This window comes from Humulus lupulus, chromosome 4 (genome assembly GCF_963169125.1).
Source record: "Humulus lupulus chromosome 4, drHumLupu1.1, whole genome shotgun sequence".
Lineage (NCBI taxonomy): Eukaryota > Viridiplantae > Streptophyta > Magnoliopsida > Rosales > Cannabaceae > Humulus > Humulus lupulus.
The window spans coordinates 54,644,427-54,658,803 of NC_084796.1; the positions used below are offsets into that span (position 1 = coordinate 54,644,427).

General features: G+C 37.7%; 1 protein-coding gene and 1 non-coding gene across 2 annotated transcripts; one reads left to right on the forward strand and one right to left on the reverse strand.

Moving 5' to 3' along the window:
* Positions 1-1,390: 1,390 nt before the first annotated feature.
* Positions 1,391-1,497, reverse strand: LOC133833295 (small nucleolar RNA R71). Its single transcript, XR_009892686.1, has one exon. It is a non-coding gene; the product is annotated as a small nucleolar RNA R71 (small nucleolar RNA).
* A 10,413-nt stretch (positions 1,498-11,910) lies between these two features.
* LOC133832186 (uncharacterized) lies at positions 11,911-12,492 on the forward strand. Its single transcript, XM_062262561.1, has one exon. The coding sequence runs from the start codon at positions 11,911-11,913 to the stop codon at positions 12,490-12,492; it is 582 nt and encodes a 193-aa protein (XP_062118545.1).
* The last annotated feature ends 1,885 nt before the right edge of the window (positions 12,493-14,377 follow it).

The following is a 14,377-nucleotide window of genomic DNA, read 5'->3' on the forward strand; positions in this document are numbered from 1 at the left end:
GATGAACCCTATGTTATAGTCTATAAATTTCTTGCACTTTATTCTAGTAAAATCTCCTTTGTTCATTCAAGTGTGCTTACATTAATTTCTTGTTGTTGTTTGGCCAGCAATGGCAAGTTATTTAATTATGTTTAATGCTGGAAAGATTAAATGTAATGGGAAAAGCTTGGATGACACAAGTCATAATCTAGGTTAGGTTATGTTAGTAAATAACATAGGGATATGTTATTTGCCTTGTGAAACTTTGGAGAATTAAACTTTGATTTGCATTCTTAAATCTGATTTTGCATAGGAATATGTTTAATTAGGTGGAAGAATTAATGTCATAAAATTTGGGAAAGTTTTGTGAGTGTTTAAATGAATTCTTGTTCACCTGGGAGTTTTGATAGAATATTGCTGCAGTAATTTGTCCGCAATTTGTTCAGGATGAATAATATAGGGGAATTCAATAATTCAATTCCATTTTGCAATCCATATATTTCTCTCATTTTTCTTGTTTAGTTCAGTTTTTAATTTCAGTATTTCCATTTTCTTTTAGTATTTTGCTTATCCTATAAACAACCCACTTGATTTTTAAATTTATAAAATTATTTAGTAATTGTTTTGCTTACTTTTTTAATTTGCAATCCCTGTGGAGATGATTTACTTATCATTATATTGCTTGTGTGATTACGTGCACTTGTGTATTGAAAATCAAATATTAAATTGATCGCAACAAGTTTTTGGCACCGTTGCCGAGGATTGAAATTAGAAATTCTTGTAAAATCAATTACTTGCAATTTAATTTTTTTCTTTGTTGAGTTGACTTTGTTTGCTTGCTCTTGTGTTTTCTCAGGTGGTTTACTATATGAACGAGCAAGAAGACATTGAACTAGCTTCTATTGACCCTGAAATTGAAAGAACAATTAGAAGAAGACTAAGGGAACAACGGGCTCAAAATCGCCTTAATATGGCTAAAGAGGTTGAAGGAGTTGAGGGTGCTAATAATGTCACTAATACAATTGCTATGGCTGATGATAGAGAGAGAGCCATAAGGGAGTATGCTGCCCCCATGTTTAATGAGCTCAATCCGGGCATTGTTAGGCCTGAAATTCAAGCACCCCAATTTGAGTTGAAGCCCGTTATGTTCCAAATGTTGCAAATAGTGGGTCAATTTAGTGGGCTGCCTACTAAGGATCCTCATCTTCATCTTCGTTCATTTTTGGAGGTGAGTGATTCCTTCAAGCTACAAGGAGTGACTGATGAGGCCCTAAGGTTGAAATTGTTCCCTTTCTCTTTGAGGGATCGTGCTAGAGCTTGGCTCAACACCCTTCCTCCCGACTCGGTGACTACATGGAATGATTTGGCTGAAAAATTCTTGATGAAGTACTTTCCCTCTACCAAAAATGCCAAATTTCGCAATGAAATCATGTCATTTCAGTAGCTAGAAGATGAATCATTTTGTGAAGCTTAGGAGATATTCAAGGAGTTATTGAGGAAATGCCCACACCATGGGATTCCGCATTGTATACAAATGGAAACTTTCTGCAATGGGCTCAATTCTTCCACTCGTATGGTGTTAGATGCTTCAGCCAATGGGGCTATTCTCTCTAAGTCCTATAATGAAGCCTATGAGATTTTGGAAAGGATAGCTAGCAACAATTATCAATGGTCCAATGTTAGAGCCTCAACAAGTCGAAAAGTGGCTGGTATACTTGAAGTTGATGCATTGACAGCTTTGACCGCTCAAGTATCTTTAATGACTAACCTTCTCAAGAACATGAGTTTGGGGGGAATGGTACAACCAACTGCTATGGGACAAGTTGCCGATGTATCTTGTGTTTATTGTGGAGATGGGCATGCATTTGAGAGTCGTCCTTCGAATCCCGCTTCAGTTTGTTATGTGGGGAATCCAAAATGCCAACCAAAATAACCCATATTCGAACTCTTACAATCCGGGGTGGAGGCAGCATCCAAACTTCTCATGGGGGGCTCAAGGAGCTAGTTCAAGTGGCGCATCAATCCAAAACAAGCCTACATATCCACTGGGGTTTTCTCAACAACCAAGAGCTCAACCACCTCCTCCTCAAGTGTCTCAATCAAGCTCTTTGGAGAGTTTAATGAAGGAATATATGGCCAAGAACGATGCTGTGATTCAGAGTCAAGCGACATCCTTGAGGAATCTAGAAATTCAATTGGGGCAGCTTGCTAATGAGCTAAGGAATAGACCACAAGGCACCTTGCCTAGTGATACGGAAAATCCAAGGAAAGATGGTAAGGAGCATTGTAAGGCGGTTACCTTGAGGAGTGGTAAAAACCTGGAATTGACGGAGGAAAATTGTACTAGAAACAGCGAGCCCACTTCAATCCAAAGTAGTGTGGACAAGGGAGACAAAGCTGTGAAATCAAAATTTTTAATTGCTGATCCTGAAGAAATTGCTGCAGCAATTCCCACGCAAAATGCTACAGAGAAGCCTATGAGCAAGCCACCTCCACCATTTCCTCAGCATTTTCAAAAGCAGCAACAAGATGGTCAATTCCGAAGATTTTTGGATGTTTTGAAACAACTTCACGTCAATATACCGTTGGTTGAAGCTTTGGAGCTAATGCCCAACTATGTGAAGTTTTTGAAGGATATTTTAACTAAGAAGAGGAGGCTTGGAGAATTTGAAACGGTGGCTTTGACTGAAGGTTGTAGTGCCATTTTGAAAAATAAAATTCCTCCTAAATTGAAAGATCCGGGCAGCTTCACAATTCCAATTTCTATTGGGGGACGAGAAGTTGGTAAAGCTCTTTGTGATTTGGGAGCTAGTATTAATTTGATGCCCATGTCCATTTTTAAGAAGTTGGGAATTGGAGAAGCAAGGCCAACTACACTCACCTTGCAATTGGCTAACCGTTCTACGGTGCATCCGGAAGGAAAGATTGAAGACGTCCTAGTACAAGTTGACAAGTTCATTTTTCTGGCAGATTTCATTGTTCTTAACTATGAGGAACATAGGGATGTACCGATGATTTTGGGGAGACCATTTCTTGCCACCGGGAGGACGTTGATAGATGTTGAAAAAGGAGAGCTCACCATTCGAGCTCAAGACGAACAAGTCACATTCAAGGTTTTTAATCCTATACGCTCTCCTAATGAAGTTGAAGCTTGTTTGGCCATAAGTGCTTCTAACTTCAAGATAATTGAAAAGATGCATGGAAAGTATAGCAATGGAGTCAAGAAAGAGGTCCCTTTTGAAGAAATTGAGAAAGGTGGGGAGCCATGGATAAGTAAGGAAGAAGAACCATCGCATTCTCCAAAGCTACCGAAGAAAAAGAAACATAGTAGCAAGCCTAAATCACAAATGTTGGAAGATGGGAATAGAGTGTTTCTCTCAAACTCTCTAGTGAAATCAAGGTGTGATGGTGGGTTCTTAGTGAGCAAGGTATTTCCCAATGGTGTAGTGGAATTATATGATGAGCATTTGGGAAGAGCATTTAAGGTAACAAGGAAAGGAGCAAAGTTTGGGGGAAGCGAGGTTAAGCAATACCAAACCTCGGTTTCCTTGAATGATCCTTAGAAAAAAAATTAAGTTTGGGTTGTTATGGTTTTTGGATGATTCATTTGTAAAGCAACTCAAAGAAAGAAAGAATAAAAATGCACTGAAAAAAAAATGAAAAAAAAAATTCAACCAATAAAAGAAAAGAAAAGACAAATATATATGAGTGTTTTTAATTATTTTTATTGTTAGTTTTAATTTTTTTTAATTTTAATTTCATTTTATTGTGATGTTTTGGAGTGGTTTTATGTGTATTTTGGTGTTTCAGGTATTAAGACAGCAAGAAACAGGGTATTTTGAAAGTAATTTTGGAGTCTGAAGGTTTTGCGAGAGTGTTGCTTCAGCAAAATGCACGCAAAAATTTCCGAAAATAAAAGGGAGTTACGTCAAATTTGAGTTGCTGAAGCAAAACAAGGGCAAAATGTTAGCAATCTGGGAGGAGAAAAAATCCTGGGTCGTGGTTTCATTCAGAGGCATATATATAATACAATATATATACAAAAAATTTACTATAATTATTATTATTTATATATATTTTACTACATATATATGTATTTATAAAATATATATTTATACTATTACCTATACAAAAATATATATATACATATATTCAGTAAATTTTATATTATTTATAAAATACATATATGTATATAGGATATTTACCCATCTTCACCATTACCCTAATCCATCTCTGCCCAGAAACCCAGCTATGTGAACCCCAATCCTTGGCACCACCCAGTCGCACAGCCACGAGCCCAAGCATCACCATAGTCAGTCGAGCCACTCAAAATTGGGGTGCTCCTTTTGTTGTGTGGTGGCCTTGTGCTTTAGTTGTTTCCTTTTTGCCTAAAATGACCACTAAAACAAGAGCCCAATGAAAGAAATTCAAACCAACCCTGATCCCACCAATAAACAAACCAAAATCTCCACCAACCTCTATCCCATAAACTACCACAAAGAAATCAAAAACCACCACTGCCCTACCAAAAGCCCCACAACTTCCCACTGCCCCATTACTCCTACCTTCCCCAGCCACTATAAATGCTCCTACCCCCACCAAAGCTACCCCACCAGCCACCAAATCAACCCCAACCCGACCCAAATTTGAGAGAATCTAGCCCAGGCCAGCAAGAATCCCAGGAGCTCCATGCGCATCATCAAGCAATCTCCATCTGCAACTAGCTGCGTCTCACCCAAGCACCAAGTGACCCAGCTATGCATCCCTTGAGCAGAGCCTGCATATTTGTTGAATGAGCATTTCTGAACTCTACTCCCCAATTTGATTTTGTTTATGTCTGTTTCTTTGTTTTCTCTGTTTTAGGTGTAGTTCTTACTCATTGGCAAATTTTTGTGTTGTGTTATACTTTGGTCCCAAGTGTTGATAATGATTTTTGTGTTTTGTCTACTGGGTGCTCTGTGTTGTACTTAGTTATGTTTCTTTGGTGATTTTTGTGTAGTGAGAACCGAAATTTGAGTCATTTGCCTTGTATTTTGTTGCTAGGAAGGTACTTTGTTGGAATAGTTATCTTTGTTCTATTTTTAGTCTGTCTTTGTCTTGTTGTGTTGTCGTTCTTTTGAGGATATTCTTTGCTTTTGTTAGTGTTTAACTAGGGGGCTCGATGACGACTTTGCAAACTTAAAAAAATATATATAATAAATCTTAGTGAAGCTTAATGTCTTTCTTTCTTGAGTTTTAAGCTAAATTCTTTGGATGTGAATGTTGCTAGCCATTGATTGATGAAAGTGTTTATCTTTTTAGTATGTGCATAGCTTGATTAAACATTTTTGACACCCGAGAAAGAGCTAGTTTCTTGTGCGAGCTTAAGTCTCTAGAATTACTTAGTGATTTTCCTTGAGGCGAAATCCTAGACACTACCACACCAATGACATGATTTAGGCCCTCTTTGGACCATTTGAGCCTTTGAAGCCTACCTTGTATGCATTTTTTATCCCTAGTCACCCCATTGAGCTTAAATGTCACCTTTCTTTCTTAGCCACTCATTAGCCTACCTTTACATATATATAATCATCTCTTTTCACCACACCCTTTTAGCACCTTGTTCTTCATAGGATTTATTTGTTGTGTATTTTGGGGGGTTGTGATGAGCTGAGTGTGAGCAAGAAAATTGGGTGAGCGTTTTCCTTTTCTTATTTTTCTTGTTTTCACCATTGGGGACAATGTTGATTTTAAGTTTGGGGGGAGAGTGTGTTCTCAATTTTCTTGTACTCTTGCCATCTAGTTGTTTATTTTCATAGTAAAAAAAAAATAGAGCATAAAATATATATATATTTAAGAGTACACTCCCTTGCATCAAAGCATATAATAAAAGTAAAAAAAAAAAATAGAGAAAAAGAAAAAATCAGAAAAGAAAAAGAAAAAAAAGTATGTATGTTTGTAAATAAGTTTGGGGGTGTACTTTTCAAATAAAGGAAAGTTGTTGTAGTTTTATCTTTGTATGTTAGTAATAAAGGCTAATGGCAAGATTTATATTGTGTTGTGGGGTTGTCTTTGGGAGAAATTAATGTATGCATTTATGTATTTAGGTCCTAGAAAGATTGAGGTGTTTAAGGTGATTTGAGCCAAAATTTATCTCTCTTATCCTACCTTCACCCTAGCCTATCATTACAAGCTTGATAAAGTCCTATTGATCTTTGGTGTTGTGTTTGTCTACATTAGTGGAGAGGGAATCACTAAGTAACTTATGGAGACACTATTTAAGCTTGAGGACCAAGGTCTAGCTTGATTTTTAGTGATTGAAATTGTTTAGGAAAAGCTATGCATGCACTAAAGGGTGAAACACTTGATGCATATTTTTGGCAGCAACATTCATGCTTGAAGAATTTGGTTTAAAGCTTATGAAAGATTGAAATTCAGCTTCTCTTTTTCAAAATAAAATTTCCCGAGAGCCTTCCCCATTTTACCATTGGCATAGCAAAGTTTGTCCATTGTTGTGGTGTTTTGTCTTTGTGTTTTCTTGTCTTTTGTTGTTTAGTTTGTGCCTTTTGTATCTTTTGTTAGTTGTTTTTTTGTTTTTAGAGTCATCACTCGAGGACGAGTAATGTTGTAAGTTAGGGGGTGTGATAACTCTTGAATAAAGAGTTATTTCATGTGCTTTTGAACTTATAATTGTGAAAAAAAATCATGAGTGATGTTAGTTTATTTTTAGTTTTTGTAGTTAACCTTGATGTTTTCATTATCTTAATTAAGTGTAATTATTTTTTAGTTTTTAATAGCTATTGGGTTAAAGATAATGATTTTATTGATATATATTTGCACCAAGGAATGGGCTAACATATTAATCTATTGTGATGAAATTATATTGTTGATGGCTGAATATTCCTGAAGCATTTTGATCAGGCATATTTTGGGGTACATGGTAAGTGTGGCAGTCAATGGGTGAGCTGACATTTTGGCTGAGGTGGAAAGGGCAGAAAGACTATTGAGCATGTTGGAGAAAAGGACAAAAATCAGAGGAAATGAGGACTTCATGCTTTTGGGAGTAAAAGGGGCATTATGGTACTTTTGGAAAGAGAAGAGAAAAACCTAACACATACAAAAAGAGGTTCCAGCTGTAACATAGAACCAGCAGCCATTTTTGGCAAAGAAAACTAGAAAAAAATAGAGGATAAAAGCTGAGAAGACCAACAAGGAAGAAGGAGAACAAGCATAGAAAGCTCAAGCATCATTTTGGATTTGTTCTTTCTTCTTTTCCTAAACTTTATTTTATTAATTTCTGAGTTGGATTCTAAATCTGAATATTATGGGTTGTTTTAATTGTGAATTAATGTCTATGAACTCAGCCATGAACTAATTTTTAGGTGGCTTGAATTGTTGATGAACCCTATGTTATAGTCTATAAATTTCTTGCACTTTATTCTAGTAAAATCTCCTTTGTTCATTCAAGTGTGCTTACATTAATTTCTTGTTGTTGTTTGGCCAGCAATGGCAAGTTATTTAATTATGTTTAATGCTGGAAAGATTAAATGTAATGGGAAAAGCTTGGATGACACAAGTCATAATCTAGGTTAGGTTATGTTAGTAAATAACATAGGGATATGTTATTTGCCTTGTGAAACTTTGGAGAATTAAACTTTGATTTGCATTCTTAAATCTGATTTTGCATAGGAATATGTTTAATTAGGTGGAAGAATTAATGTCATAAAATTTGGGAATGTTTTATGAGTGTTTAAATGAATTCTTGTTAACCTGGGAGTTTTGCTAGAATATTGCTGCAGTAATTTGTCCGCAATTTGTTCATGATGAATAATATAGGGGAATTCAATAATTCAATTCCATTTTGCAATCCATATATTTCTCTCAATTTTCTTGTTTAGTTCAGTTTTTAATTTCATTATTTCCATTTTATTTTTGTATTTTTCTTAGCCTATAAACAACCCACTTGATTTTTAAATTTCTAAAATTGTTTAGTAATTGTTTTGCTTACTTTTCTAATTTGCAATCTCTGTGGAGACGATTTACTTATCATTATATTACTTGTGTGATTATGTGCACTTGCGTATTTAAAATCAAATATTAAATTGATCGCAACACCCACCAAACAGAGATGTTTCAAACATTATTTCAACACCTCCCCGCAGTCCCTGCTGACAACCAGAATGAACCAAAAGTTGGTGCGGCTAAAGTAGTGAACCAGGATGCACCAGCTGGTGAGGCATGCGTTAAACCAGAGGTTTATACACCGAGGGTGGCCCAACAGAAACCATCTCTGAACGGTTTGGTCTCCGGAATCCACCCACCTTTGAAGGTACTACTGACCCAGTGGTGGCCGAAGAGTGGATAGCATACTAGAAAAAATCTTTGATTTCATCAAAATTACTAAGCATGAAAATGTGGTTTGTGCAATTTAGACGTTGACAAAAGATGCCCGCATCTGGTGGGATGCTGCAAAGAAGGGTCATAATGTGTTCGAAATGGAATGGCCAGAATTACTAGTCTTGTTAAACTCTGAGTATTACAGTCGTACTGTGATTGACCACAATGTGGTAGAGTTTACAACTCTTAAGGAAGGAAATTTGAGCGTCTAGGAATATACCAAGAAGTTTGATCTCTTATGCAGATTCGCAGTACTGAATCAACTAAAGTATGGAGATTTATGAGAGGACTTCGAGGAGAGATCGGAAAACTTGTGGACACCAGGAAGACAAGCCCAGAAACATATGCAAAAGCATTGGAGTGAGCTCTTCGCCAAGAGTCATGGTCTGGGCTGGGAAGGAAGGAGTCCTAGAAGTTTGAAGAAAGAAAGTTTACCTTTGGCAATTCTAGTTAGACTCGAGCTAACCATAATGGCTCCAAGGGAAGGTTTCTCCATAGGACAAACCATAATAAAGGGAATTTTGGAGCCCCAGGAGGCTTAAGGCAGAGTAGCAATGGGAATAACAAGAGAAAAGATGGACCATTTGACAGTCGGGCCAGGGGTTCCAACAAACAGCCTAGGCGCGATTTCGAGTACTGGCCTATTTATGATAAGTGTGGCCATTAACATCTCGGTGAGTGTAAGGCAGGGGCATGCTATGCCTGCGGAAAACCAGGGCACTTCACTACGAATTTCCCAAGTCTGAATTGGAAGGGGGGCAACAACCCACAAAAGAAAATAGGAGCCTTGCCATGGGTCTACGCTCTTACTTAAGGCAACAAAGAAGCTGGACCATCTGAGATGGTGTCATGTTAGATCTCTATTGGTTAAACCTCAGCATATGCATTAATGGACATTGGTGCATCAAATTCTTTTGTAGCTGCTTCTTTTGTTGAAAAATTGAATAGAATGACTGAACCTATGCCTAGTGTCTGTGGGGTGTTGTTGCCTTCAGGCGAAGATATGTTGGTGCGGTCATGGGTAAGAACCGTGTTAGTTTTGGTAGAAGGACGAGAATTGATAGTAGACCTGTTGGTTTTAGACCTACACGAATATGCAGTAATATTCGGGATGGACTGATTATCTAAGTATGGTGCCATAGTGAACTGTAAGAAGAGGAGAGTGGTTTTCAAACCGACTGGAGAAGAGTCATTTACGTTCCAAGGCACAGCCAGGGAAAAGAAATTCACGGTCATCTCCACTATGAAGGCGAGGAAGATGTTAGGGGACAGTTGCATTGGATATCTGTCACACGTCGTGGATAAGGATAAAGAGGGCACGTTACAACCAGCAGAAGTACCCATCATATGCAAATATATTGAAGTATTTCCAGGTGACTTTCCCGGGCTACCGCCGAAGCAGGAAGTAGTGTTTGAAATAGAAATTATTCCAGGGATGACGCCCATTTTGAAAGCTCTGTACCAGATGGCGCCATCAGAAATGAAGGAGCTGCAGGCTCAACTATAGGAGCTATTGAATAAAAAGTTCTCAAGACCAAGTCCTTCTCCGTGGGGAGCCCCAGTATTGTTTGTAAAGAAGAAAGACGACTCCATGAGAATGTGTATAGACTATCGGGAGCTGAACAAGGTAATGATTAAGAACTGGTACCCGGTTCCAAGGGTCGTTGATTTATTTGATCAACTCCAGGGATCATTGGTATTCTCCCAGATAGATCTCCGATTAGGTTACCATCAGCTCAGAGTTAAGGAATCAGACATACCTAAGATAGTGTTTCAGACGTAGTATGGGCACTATGAGTTCGTAGTGCTATCCTTCAGACTCACCAATGCACCCACTGCATTCATGGACCTCATGTACCGATTGTATAGCGAGTTTCAGGAAAAATTCGTCATCGTGTTTATTGACTATATTTTGATATACTCAAGGAACCCAGAGGAACATGCGGTGCATTTGGAGATGGTTCTTCAGCATTTGATGGAACACAAACTTTATGCCAAATTCTCCAAGTGTGAATTTTGGCTGGAAAAAGTGAGTTTCCTTGGCCATGTGGTGTCAGGAGAAGGGATATTTGTGGATCCTATCAAGATAGAGAAAATAAGTCAGTGGAAACCTCCAAAAAATGCTTAGGAAGTGAGAAGTTTTCTCGAATTAGTAGGGTATTATAGGCGGTTCGTAGAAGGGTTCTTGAAAATAGCTACGCAAATGATCTCTCTTACCCATAAAAATGCTAAGTTTGTATGGACCGAATAGTGTGAGAAGAGTTTCCAAGAACTAAAGACGAGGTTGACCACCACCCCAGTGTTGACTATCCCCAGTGGGACAGAGGGATATGCAATCTACAGCGATGCCTCAATACAAGGACTGGGGTCGGTACTGATGCAACATGGCAAGGTTATTTCTTATGCATCGAGACATCTAAAGAATTACGAAAAGAACTACCTGACACATAACTTAGAGTTGGCTACAATAGTGTTCGCATTAAAAATCTGGAGGCATTATCTCTATGGGATACATTGCGACATTTACACCGACCACAAGAGCCTCATGTACTTCTTCATTTAGAAGGAATTGAACATGAGACAGTGCCGATGGTTAGAATTGTTTAACGATTATGATTGTAACATTCTATACTATCCAGGAAATGCCAATAAGGTGGCAGATGCTCTGAGTCAGTAGTTGATGGCGTATGTGATGACAATGCAAGAAATGTCCTTGGAACTACAAGGCGACATCTGTACGTTGGATCTCGAGGTAGTTGTTGGCAAATTAGCAAATCTTTCGGTGCAACCCACCATTATGGAAGCCATACAAGGAGGACAACTTTTGGAACCTTGGTATGAGCAGATCAAATACGAGGTGAGGAAGGATATACAATCGGGATTCCACATATCGAAAGATCGAGTGTTATGATTTAAAGGTAGAATTTTTGTTCCCAACGATGCAAAGATTAAGAAGCAAATCTTCTATGAGGCACACAATGACCTTTATGCAATACACCCCAACGCCACAAAAATGTACCAGGATTTAAGGAAATATTTTTGGTGGCCAAAGATTAAAAAGGAAGTAGCAGAATACATGGCTCATTGCCTCACTTGCTAACAAACCAAGGCAGACACCAATAATCAGCCGAGTTGTTGCAACCGCTAGAGATTCCAGAATGGAAGTGGGAGATGATCACAATGAATTTTGTTATTGAACTGCCAAATACTCCTAAGTGTCAAGATACGATATGGGTTATTGTTGATAGATTGACCAAGTCAGCACATTTCTTACCCATTAAGTAACTTATTCTGCAGATAATTTAGTAGACTTATACATAATAGAGATTGTACGACTACATGGAGTACCTAAGTCCATCATTTCAGACCGAGAAGGACGTTTCATATCAGAATTTTGGAAAAGGATGCCAGAAGGTTTGGGGACTCAACTTAAGTTTGGCACTACTTTCCATCCCAAAACAGATGGCCAGAGTGAGCGAACGATCCAAACCATGGAAGACATGCTAAATCTTGTGTACTCGTCTTCCAGGGGTCGTGGAGTGGAAACTTCCACCGATGGAGTATGCTTATAACAATAGCTACCACGACTCTATTGATATGGCACCATATGAAGCCTTGTATGGGCGAAAGTGTTGGTCCCCTATTCATTGGCACGAAGCCAGTGAAAGAAAATTCTTGGGTACAGAGGAAGTGGACAAAGTTACTGAAGATATCAAGAAGATTTGGGAGATGCTGCAGACTTCCATAGATCGACAGCGCAAATATGTGGACCAACACCGAAGATCCTTGGCATTTGAAGCTATAGATAAGGTGCTCCTGAAGGTGACTCCATGGAAGGGAGATCTACATTTTGGTAAGAAAGGAAAATTATGTCCAAGGTATATCCGACCTTTTGAGATAGTGGAGAAAATCGGCATTGTAGCCCATCGATTAGCCCTCCCGCCTCCGTTGGCTCAAGTACATGATGTATTCCATAAATCTATGCTAAGAAAATATGTGGAAGACCTGAGCCATGTACTTAGTTACGAACAGTTGGAGGTGGATTTGAAACTGTGTTACGAGGAGAAACCAGTGAGGATTCTAGATTGTAAGGATAAGGTGTTGCGTAATAAGACTATACCCTTCGTTAAAGTGTAGTGGTGTAACCACGGGGTAGAAGAAGAAACATGGGAACCCAAATACCCGATGAGAGAGTTATACCCACATTTGTCTAAGTTTCGAGGATGAAACTTGTATAAATTGCAGATATTGTAACACCCCGCGCTTAGGGCACTGGGTAAATCCTGGTTCAGGTATTTTAAGTCCCTAGATTATGTATTATTTTAGGGGAACATTTTATGTTACAAGAAGTTCGTGATGTTTGAATGCTAGCCATATTGTGATAAGTGCGGTTTTTAGAAACCGAGACCTTTGGTCGTGGACCGGGTCAAAAACCCTAATCGAGTAAAAATCTCGGATAAAAATATTCTTGATGGAATAATTAAGGAAAAACTAAGTTTGAGCATAAACTTAATAATAATAATAATAACTATAGGTTAGTTTAATATTAAAATATGATAAGTTTGGTGATGTCACATTTTATTTAAATTAATTTTTCTCACTATGCTAAATGCCTTTTTGACCTTATGTTCAAGCTTATTTGAGGAATAATAAAATTTAAATTAAGGCACTTTGAGGCATGTATGGCTGGTTATGTAGAGTGCTTGAGTGGGAAAAACTTGCTCAATAGAATTTCAAGAAAATAGCCATCATTATTTTCCCCATGTTATCATCTTTTTTTTATAGAAATGAAAAATAAACTAATTTCAACACTCAATCTCCCCACCCAAAGACCCCAACCAAACTCCTCCCTCTCTCTTACTCTATTTGATTTTGTTTCTACACATATTCATCTCTCTGAAAGCTCTCTTCTCTCTCTAGAAATTAGAGCACCATTGAAGAAGATCCATTAAAGGTTATACAAAAAGCTTGAACATAAGTTAAGAAAAAGAGGTGAGTTCTCTTGTTCTTCTTACCATCTTTATTTTCCTTCTTATTCCCATGTTGACCGAACCTTTAAGGGTTCTAAAACACTATGCATGTTGGTTTAACACTCACCACAGCCATCATATTAAACCTAAGTGTGCTTGATGCAAGTATGAGAACGATCATCTACATGCATGCAAGCTTAGAAGGAATTTTTTAAAGAGGTAAACCCTAATGCAAACTGTTTTTAAGCATCCCTCTCCTTTTCTTTTTCTAGATCTATAATCTGATTCTTAGTGTTTATGGGAAGGGATTTAAGTGTGTGAAGTGTTGAGAAGTGATCAGAAACCCTAAGAGCCCAACCACCCCAAAGGCTTGAACATAAAAAGGTAAAAATCTTGATTCTTACCATAACATTTGAATGGCTTTGGCAAATCTGAATTTGATTGTTGTTTTATGAGTTAAATTATTTATTTGGATTGTAATAAGGTTATTTAGTGGGATGATGATCCATGCATGTGGTTTATGTGGTGTTTGGTAGCTTGGAATCCAAAGTTCCATAGGATTTGGTGATGCATGTTTGCTGCCAAAAAATTTCAGTGGCTTCCAAAGGGCCAAATCATACCTAAATGACCTAAATATATTAATGAATGTTTTTACAATGCGTTACTTTGAAAGAGTACATGATTTTAACATCTTTAACTACTGAAAAACGTTTTATATAAGTCAAGTTATGAGCTCTTTGGGAAACTAGTGCAAGCTGGACTAAGGTTTGGCGGTTCCGACCTTAAAACTTTGAACAGTTAGTTGAGTGGGTAAAAAGTATTATTTTTTGCTAAATTTTTTACTGAATGTTCTAGACATATTAAATATTACGCCCATGAAACTGTTTTTAGCAATAAACTAAACTAACTGAAAATGTCTAACTACCGTAATCATACCAGCATATATACAGTGAGGTAGTCCACCCATTCTCATGCAAAGTGTCGATATAATCCATTGTATACATGGTCTTTCCATGACACTACAAAATAAAAGTCAATATCAAACTATACAT

Bases quoted from the DNA above. Each gene is read 5' to 3' on its own strand.
- LOC133832186 (XM_062262561.1), top strand. From the start codon at position 11,911: ATGGAGTATGCTTATAACAATAGCTACCACGACTCTATTGATATGGCA.